Source organism: Mustelus asterias, chromosome 2, assembly GCF_964213995.1.
Source record: "Mustelus asterias chromosome 2, sMusAst1.hap1.1, whole genome shotgun sequence".
NCBI lineage: Eukaryota > Metazoa > Chordata > Chondrichthyes > Carcharhiniformes > Triakidae > Mustelus > Mustelus asterias.
Genome location: NC_135802.1, coordinates 73,958,869 through 73,968,431, shown reverse-complemented (window position 1 = coordinate 73,968,431; position 9,563 = coordinate 73,958,869). Strand labels below are relative to the sequence as shown.

Sequence of the window (9,563 nt, the reverse complement as noted above, 5' to 3'; positions counted from 1 at the left end):
CTTCCATAAGGATTTTCTGCAGGAAGCTATTCAGCTATCTTGTTTTTGCTAATATAAACCACAGTTCTCCATCTCCCCACTCCAAACTCTGCCAGAGAACCATTTTCATATATTCATTATCTAGATAAGGTAACCATGTAATCCCATTTTACCCTCCCTCTGCTAAATTTTAATCTAAGCCCTCTTGTCATTGATGTGGCCGTTAAACATACTGATGCTTTCCTATGCCCTTTTAAGATCTTGAATAATTTAGAAGATCACCCTGGAGCCTTCTCTTCAGTGTAAGCATTCCCAGTTTTTGCAGCCTCTCTTTTATAACTCGGATGCTGAATGTAAGCCATTAGTTCATTAGATCACCTTTTAATGCCTGACTATCTTTCTCATTTGGCAACGAGAGTTGTGCTCTTTATAAACTTGATCACTTCCTAAGATTTTCCCTATTTTCTTGCTTGACTGGTGCTGCACAGTGCTGCTGGTTTTAACAGTCTGTATTATCCTGTAGAACATTGCCTCATAACTTAATTTGCCCAAGTTGATGACTTTGCATTTATTCACATTAAGTGATATCTGCTTCTTTTCAGCTTAAGTTCTATATTTCTCAGGATGCTCTTTCCTACTTTCCCTGCAACAGATGTCAAACTGATGGACATATGGTTATCTCTGCACTCCTTTTCTTATACATGGGCCTTGTATTAATTTTTTTCCTGTCCTTGGGCATCCTCCCTTTCCAAGGATTCTCTAACACTACCTGCTGGAACATATCCATTTCAATTGACTGTCTTAAATTCCTCTAAGGTGCAAACTATCTGATTCAGAATCTTGACTGACTTCAGTTGCCTTCAGCCTTTCCATTACCACTATCAGTTACAATTTTTAAATATGGTTTCATAATGAAACATGGACAGAGTGGATAAGGAACAGCTATTGCCCTCAGTTGAAGGGTCAGTCACAAGGGAACATAGGTTCAAGGTGAGGGATAGGAGGTTTAGGGGAGTGTGAAGAAAAATGTTTTTACCCAGCGGGTGGTGACAGTCTAGAATGTGCTGCCTGGGAGGGTGGTAGAGGTGGGTTGCCTCACATCCTTTCAAAAGAAATATGGCTGAGCACTTGGCACACCATAACATTCAGGGCTATGGGCCAAGTGCTGGACGATGCAACTAGCTGGGAGTTTAGGTGTTTCTAATGTGTCAGTGCGGACTCAATGGGCCGAAGGGCCTCTTCTGCACTGTATGATTCTATGATAATTTTTTCTATAAATTTTATCGCAAATAAAGCATAGACCAGACAGCCTTTCAATGAGCAGAAACAAATAATTCTAGTCAATAATTCCTTGATCCCTTCACTTAGTGTCACTTTTGAAGTCTTTAGACTGTTTTGCCATCTCAACATGGGGCAAACCCACATTAGGAGGGTATGGGGTTAACAAAAGGGGTGGGTGGGAACGATTGAGACTATTTCCATCGTCTAGTATTTTTACAGGTGCCAATTGCAAGCTCACACTGACTAATTCCAATATTGGCAGCTCCATTGTGGGGGTTGATCATTTCTGACTGCCCACGCATGCGCACATACACATACACACACACATACACACAACACACCCTGACACACTCACTAGCTTCTCAGAGGTGTGGTTCATCCCAGCTCACAGGTGATGTGGGGGAAGCCTTTTCTCCACTTAGAAATCTTTTGGCTGGGAAATTTCAACGGTGTTGGCAATTTTTAAAAGTCCTAATAAGATGCTGTATGATTTTAAGTGTATTTTTAATGCAGTGATTGTTCTTGTAATTTGTTCGTAAAAGGTAAGTGGCTGTTAGGTTGACCAGCATTGTGAAGTGGGAAAGTCTTCCAGTGATTAGCATATTTATCCACTGAATAAAGTGCTTTACCACACTGAACAATATTGAAATTAAGATTTTACTGTGTCAATTGTACCCTGTACTTTGATGTTTTTATTGATTAGTAACTCAGCCACCTCTTTAGCTTTTGAAGCAGTGGAACAGACTGCTGAATTATTTGATTGACAAGTCATCTATTCCACTACTTCAAAGTGTCAGGGGGCTAAGAACTCAAATTTTTATCTAATTTCTAAAATGCAAACAACTGGACAAATACCTTAAAAGCACCAATAGCCCAATTTTGCAGGAAGTGGTACCTATGAAGAGATCCCATTGATACCCTACAGGCTGCAGACAGCAAATTCTATATGAACTATACAAAGGCCATCTACATTTCATAAGCCATGTCCGGCCATCTGGAGCCAATTCGCCTGCTAGAACCAAGGACCTATGACCTCCCTTTAAGACTTAATGGTTGAACCATTAACAATCTTGGGGATCAAGACAAGGTGGAGGGGTAAGAGTCATACGACATGACCCCCTCACTGGTGTAACCAGTAATATTGCTTTGTGGAGCTGCAAAGCTTAGTCTACCATCTTTCCATATATCTAGCAGTAGTACAGCAATGGTGCTCTGTCCGGGTTTGAATGTCTGGCTCCATCTACATTGTTTCAACTGGAACCTCTGTGCTTTCAAGATTGATTCATGTCTGCGTGCCTATCTCATTTGGGGAAGTCATCTCAACTGGAAAAGTGAATTATCCAGCATTAGTTTACAGCCTGCCTACTTCTGTGAAGGAATATACATTGGACTTCAATTTGGACTCTGGGCACACATGAAACAATATGTGCTACCCTTCTATTGAGTTTGAGTATGTGCAAATAAACTAACTGTGTTCACCCTATCTCAAGTTTACTGAATGTTTGGGAAAAACATGCCACCACTTTATAAAAGGGAGAAACAAATAAAAACACCTTTCTGTTTACGGATGGGTGGTGAGAGGAGAAATCAGGGCTGTTTAAATTAGTCTTCCTGCCCCCTCCTGTCCATAACAGAAATTGGGAGCTCAAACCGAGGATGACCCATTTAAATTTGACCAGAGTCCAAGTTAAGAGACCAGCCAAATCTGATATAAAAGTGTCAATTGGAAGCCAAAAAGGGGAGATCTTTGGCTGGAACAAATTTTAAAGCACAAGCGACTTACTATAGCAAATTCTTTTCCTCAAACATTCAGAAAGTGGCAACTTTTAATGTCCAGATTTCTGTCCAACAAAGGAATTTGAATGGTGAAACTTTGGTTGTCCTTGGCACAGAACAACTGAAAGTTATAAATAGGGAATGTGGTTAAAATTTCCCAGTCAAGTGAACAGGAGTGAACTAGTCCAGTCGTTGGTAGAACAATTGGATCTTGTGTCACTTGTAGAGGAGTTCTGTGCAGAAATCAACAATGACTCTGAATCTCTTCCTCTAGACCATTTTGAGCTGGAAAAGCTCAGATTGCAGCTAGAATTTCAGGGGGGATAGAGAAAGGGAAGCTCAGGAAAGAAAGAGAGAGATAAAGAGAGCAAAGGAACAAGAAAGGGAAAGAGAATTCTAGCTCCAAAACTTGAGATGAATCTAGTAACTGAAAGGGATAGAGAGACTAGGCAGCTGGATGCTGCAACAGAAAATCTCTACTCAGTAGCACCCACTATTGCTCGAATCCAGAACCACTCTCCAAGATCTTCAAACATGCTAAATTACTTCTCTAGTTCGAAGAGAGTAACATGGAGTCTCTTTTTGAGAAAATAGCAGCACAGCCAAAATGGCCATTGGATATCTGGAGATTTTGAGGGAGAGCCTAAGAGGTCTGTCTACTCCATGCTGATTCCTGATGTGTCCATGAATTATGAACCTACCAAGGCTGCTATTCTATGAGTTAGTCCCAGAGGCATCTCGCCAGCAATCCTGGAATGTTCGTAAGAAACTCTCTCAAACCTACATCAAGTTTGAACAGCTGAAGTAGATTGTGTTCAACCAATGGATAAGATCCCTATGAGTCCCACACACCGATGAAGGGTTGTATTCTCTGCCCCCTTTTCCCCCCCTCCCCAAATCACCAAAAAGCATGGATTAGTGAAGTGGGAGGAGGATCTGTGTTTGCACCCCTTCACCAGATCCACCACCTTGGGTATGGCCTTGTTTCAGGCCCTGTCACAGTAAGAATTGTCCCTGAACGACCAGTAGTCGTAATTTCCTCCTGGGAAACTATTTGCCTAGCAGCAAGGAGTTAGCACAGTAAGAAGTCTCACAACACCAGGTTAAAGTCCAACAGGTTTATTTGGTAGCAAATACCACAAGCTTTCGGAGCGCTGCCCCTTCGTCAGATGGAGTGGTTATCTGTTCTCAAACAGTGCAAACAGACACAGAAATCAAATTACAGAATACTGATTAGAATGCAAATCTCTACAGCCAGCCAGGTCTTAAATGTACAGACAATGTGGGTGGAGTTGTCTGTACATTGTCTGTACATTTAAGACCTGGCTGGCTGTAGAGATTTGCATTCTAATCAGTATTCTGTAATTTGATTTCTGTGTCTGTTTGCACTGTTTGAGAACAGATAACCACTCCATCTGACGAAGGGGCAGCGCTCCGAAAGCTTGTGGTATTTGCTACCAAATAAACCTGTTGGACTTTAACCTGGTGTTGTGAGACTTCTTACTGTGCTTACCCCAGTCCAACGCCGGCATCTCCACAGCAAGGAGTTAGCCAGCAAAAGAAAGGAGCCCAAGCCAGCCAGCAAAATTCTGCATGAGAGCAGAAAGCTGGAGAAGGTAAAAAGGTCCAAAAGGGTGAAATGGCACCCAATACACATTGAGCGAGGCCGAAGCCAGACCAGTAAAGTTAAAAAAGATGCAGGAAAGGCTACTAGAATCTAAAATAGATTCATAGAGTATCCCAGAATTAAATTATCAACTCTTGGCTGACGCCCTGATAAAGCAAACAGTAGCTGAAGATTGCCAGGTACAAAGAAAAAGATATTATTGTTTCCCTGGATATTGTCACCGATGTAATCGAACAATGATGTCAGTTGGGCACTTTCCATGTCCTTGGAAAATGAATGCTCAGACAGCTATAGAATTCCAATTTGTGCAGGATTATTTGGATTGCTATTGGAAACGAGGTGCAAGTAAATACTTGTCGTTCACTGACAGTGACATTCTATTTTAACTTCATTTATAGCAACAGTTCAATGTTGTAGAAATAAACTGCCTATCTTTAGTTTAAAGGTGAACGACAACTTTGTGAAATTGCTGAACAGTAAATCTTTTGATCCACTGAGCACATGAATCCATTCGGGGAATATGCTACCTTCACAATGTGTAACAAGTAAAGGCCGTCAGGGAGATGCCTGTATTCGAGGCAGAAAGTGGAAAAGGAGGAGGAGGGGCAAAGTCCCAGTCAGTTAATGTGGATGATGGAAAGGATTTTAAGTTGAAACCTGAAGAGTGTTGAAGTTAATCCATCTAATTCCACCCATATAAGATGTACTGATGAGATGCCGGTACAATAGTCTAAATTTAAAAGCTGAACTAAGTATAATTAACTTGGATACACTCAGCTCACTTCATGCTTCATTGAACAGTGTATGGTAATCTGTTTTGCACCATTGGAACCCATGAGATGGTAATCTTGAAGGCAGGTGCTGCAACTTTGCCCTCACATTACAAATGCATGCTTGAGCAAGAGGAAAGCTGTTCCAAAGATATAGAAAAGTTAACAGTTCGTAATAAAGTGTAAACAAATCCTGTCTTAGGGTTTATGACTGAAAACAGTTTTTGAGTCAGTAGGCTTTAGGTCAGATCAATTTGATATCATCAAATCAAACGTTTTGCAGAATGTTCCTGTTTGTATTTAAACGTAGCTCTATTTTCTCTGCTTTTGAATTGAAATTTAAAATTGAGATGGAAGTCTGGCTCATGCCTTAGTGAAACTTGTTTAGCTTCAGTCAAGGTCTTGAGGTTTTTTTTTCTGGTGTTGGATGTTCTGGAGTAAGCTATCTTCATTCACCCTGATTTACTGACTTTTATGAAAGATGTATTTTGGATCTGCCTCGTGTTGTACCTTGCCTTTTTTAATATTTCATGGGAGGTGGGTGTTGCTGGCAATGCCAGCATTTGTTACCCATCCCTAATTGCTGTTGAATGGAGTAGCTTGCTAGGCCATTTCAGAGGGCAATTAAGAGTCCACCACATTACTTTGGATCTCGAGTCACATGTAGGCCAGACCAAAGGTAAGGAGGCAGATTCTTTTCTTGATGGGACATTAGTGAACCAGGTTGATTTTTACAACGTTCAATAATTTAATTGTCACCATTACCGAGACTGGTGTTTAATTCCAGTTTTATTAAATCTATTTTTAGAATTTAAATTCCACACACTGCCATGGTGGGATTTGAACCCATTTCCCATGACATTAGCCTGGTCCTTTGGATTAGTGGTCTGGTGATATTACCAGTTGGTCAATATCTCGGTGACACAATGGTTAGCACTGCTGCCCCACAGCATCAGGGACCCATGTTCAATTCCAGCCTTGGGTAACTGTATGGCATTTACAGGTTCTCCCAGTGTCTGCATGGGTTTCCTCCCACAGTCCAAAGGTGTACAGGTTAGGTGCTTTGGCCATGCTAAATTGCCCATTAAGTGTCTCAAGATGTATAGGTTAGATGGATTAGTCATGGGAAAATGTGAGGGGTTATGGGGAGAGTGCCTGGGAAGGTACTCTGTCAGAGAGTCAGTGTGGGCTCAATGGGCTGAATGGCTGCCTTCTGCACTGTGGGATTCTATGATTCGATGATCTCACTCTTAACTGTTGTTGTATGCTATTGACTTATGAAGGATTTATTTCTAGGCATGATCATGCTTCTGATATCTGAACATAACTCGTACAGTAAAATTGCATCGTTGATTTGTCCAATGGCAATTGGAGAGCCCAGTGCTTAATTGGTTGACGAACAGACCTGCTTATTGGTTTCTCAGCCAATTTTCCCCCCTTATTTCAGACTAGATTATGTCCCAGAAGTTTAAGCCATAAAAGTTTATTTTTTGAGAAAAATAATATTTGAAAAATGGGAAGAGAAAAGCGAAGGGAAAGGAGAGATTGAGCAAACAGTGTTTATATTTGAAGCATTAATTTGCATACTGTACAATTAATATAGTTCAAAAATTGCTCCTCCCACAGTCCAAAAGACTTGCTGGTTCAGTGCATTGGCCATGCTAAATTCTCCCTCCGTGTGTCCAAACAGGCACCAGAGTGTGGCGACTAGAGGATTTCCAGTGTAATTCATTGCAGTGTTAATGTAAGCCAACTTGTGACACTAATAACTAAAAACATAAGCAAACCAAGACACTTTTTGGAAGATTAAGTTAGTACGGAAAATGTTGCCATGCTCAAACTTACTTCTGAGTGCAAATGCAAACATTCATTTGAAAGCTGGATTGCTTTTATAGTGAGAGGTAAAACCAGAATTGCAACAATGTTCACAGGCTCACGTTCTTTGAGATTCAAACGATGAATCAGAAACACCAATTCTATTTGCTATTCTTTGGAACTGTTATGAATTACTTGCTTGCTGGTTGCAATCATTGAAAAACAAAATTAAATGTTATACTATCATTTTAAAAACTTTTATTTTCTGTTGTTTTTAGGCCATGTGGTTTAATACTTCAGCTCATAGTGAAATAGTAAATCTCGATAGTGGAAATATTGATGAAATCTTAGGTAAGTGCTCTTTCAATATTCTATCAAAGTTTCTTCATATGACAGGGATTGGAAACAGAGTCCATGTAGACTCTTCGAATGTAATCTGCTCAGGAATGTATCATATCTGAAAAAGAAAAAAATGAAAGGGTATGGAAAAAGCACGAGGGAATTAGATTAAGTGTTACAACTCTTTCAGAGACTAGTGACGGCAAAAGGAACTGAAGAGTCTCTTCCATAAAATTCTAGGATGCTGTGGAATTATAAAAGATGCAATATGGTAGACTGAACCACTTCAGTTTGAAAATTGTACAATCCCATTGAGTATTGTGATGCTTCATATGCTGGCAGTCTCCCTGACCAAGTTCTTTATTTTTCATCTTCAGCCTCCTCATTTAAAAAAAATAATTCTTGTTTAGATATTCTGATATCTACTGGATTAATGGCTGACAGTTTACAATGGCAATAATAATTCAAGCTTGAAAAGATGTCTTTGAGTTGCATGTTTTTTTTCCAAACTTTGCTTAATTAACATTAGCATCCCCAGTTTTTGTCACCATTCACCTGGTGTTGATGGTAGTGATGTACAGACCATTCTCAATTAAGGACACCATGGAAATAATTCTGGTTCGTTAACTCAAACCTCGTACAGTGAAGTTAGGGCATTTAAGATTCTGTTTAAAAATACATACAAAATCTGAATGCTTAAAATGCCTGTGAAATGTCATGAAGCCAATGACCGTTTATGACCGTGGTTCCCAAACTTTTTTCACTGGGCCGCACTTTCGGAATAAAAGTTTGCTTGCGCCTCACCGAATTTTTTATTGATAAGAAATACATTCAAAAACAAAACAAACCAACTCCTAGCAATGCTTGATTCAGAACATACAACTACTTTATAATATGATCATGGGACATCCAGAAAATATAAAACAATGCATCACTTGATGCTTGCTCTCACTTTGGAAAAATACCTATCCATGTTTAAATGTTTCTTTGATTGTCCTTGAATCTTCCCGCCCCACTTGCCATCCTCTCGCGCCGCACCCTTTGGGAACCACTGATCTATGATATATTGGGCACGATGGGTGTGTGTGTACCACCAAGTAAGAAATTTTACAATGTTTTCAGATTCAACGTGTTACTCATACAGAAGATGGTTATTATGTTAAAGCTACATCTAAATGAGTAATTTTTCACATACTGCAGGGGTTATGTTACTGGGGTTGGTATTTAATGTTCACAGTGGTGGGATGTTTATTCTTGTAGAGGAATCTTGTTCTCGGGGACACAGTTTAAAATAAGGGATGTCCGCTGTAACGAGGGGAGACAAGATGGAGTTTCTTCTTCTGTCTTTAGGATTCTCTTACACAGAGAATACTGGAGGTTGGGACATTGAACATATTAGTTAGGTTGATGGGGGCAGGCAGGAAAGTAAGTTATGGCTATATTGAGATCAGCTATGCCTTTAATCAAAAGGCCGAGCAGGCTCAATGGACCAAAGTGCCTATTCCTGTTCCTTTTTCTTATGATCTTTGCAAGTCCATGCCACTGGACAAGGGCTGACCAAGTAGGAGGGACTGCCCCTGCCCCCAACTAGGCCACAGGCATAGCTGCCAGAGTTTACCTGGCAGATTACTCATATGACATAGACCTACCCACTTGAGACCCTGAAGTGGCTTAAGTAGCCACTCGACCCTTCCTGTCCCAGACTTAATAGGACAGGGAGCTAAAAAAATAACCAGGACTCCATTCTGTGCCTTCCCAACCCATCATATTCATATGCTTTCTCCTCTTCCCTCCCTCCCAGCCTCTGGGGAGCATTAAATTCTGACCAATATCTGCATGTTTTGCACCTATAAACATAGTATTTATAATGTGTGTTAATGCAGTGTTTTGTAGGGATATCTTTAAGCTAATTTTAAACATGCTGTGGAAAGTACTGTGGAAATATTAACTTATTGTGAACTTACTGTTTAAGAAAG

The 9,563-nt window shown here is 40.3% G+C and overlaps 1 protein-coding gene across 1 annotated transcript in view; it reads left to right on the top strand.

The window, feature by feature from the left end:
• Positions 1-9,563, top strand: part of erp44 (endoplasmic reticulum protein 44) — a 97,812-nt gene that overhangs the window by 37,679 nt on the left and 50,570 nt on the right. The window contains exon 2 of the mRNA XM_078237328.1: positions 7,527-7,599. Coding sequence (XP_078093454.1) covers positions 7,527-7,599 — 73 coding nt within the window. The remainder of the gene's footprint in view (positions 1-7,526; positions 7,600-9,563) is intronic.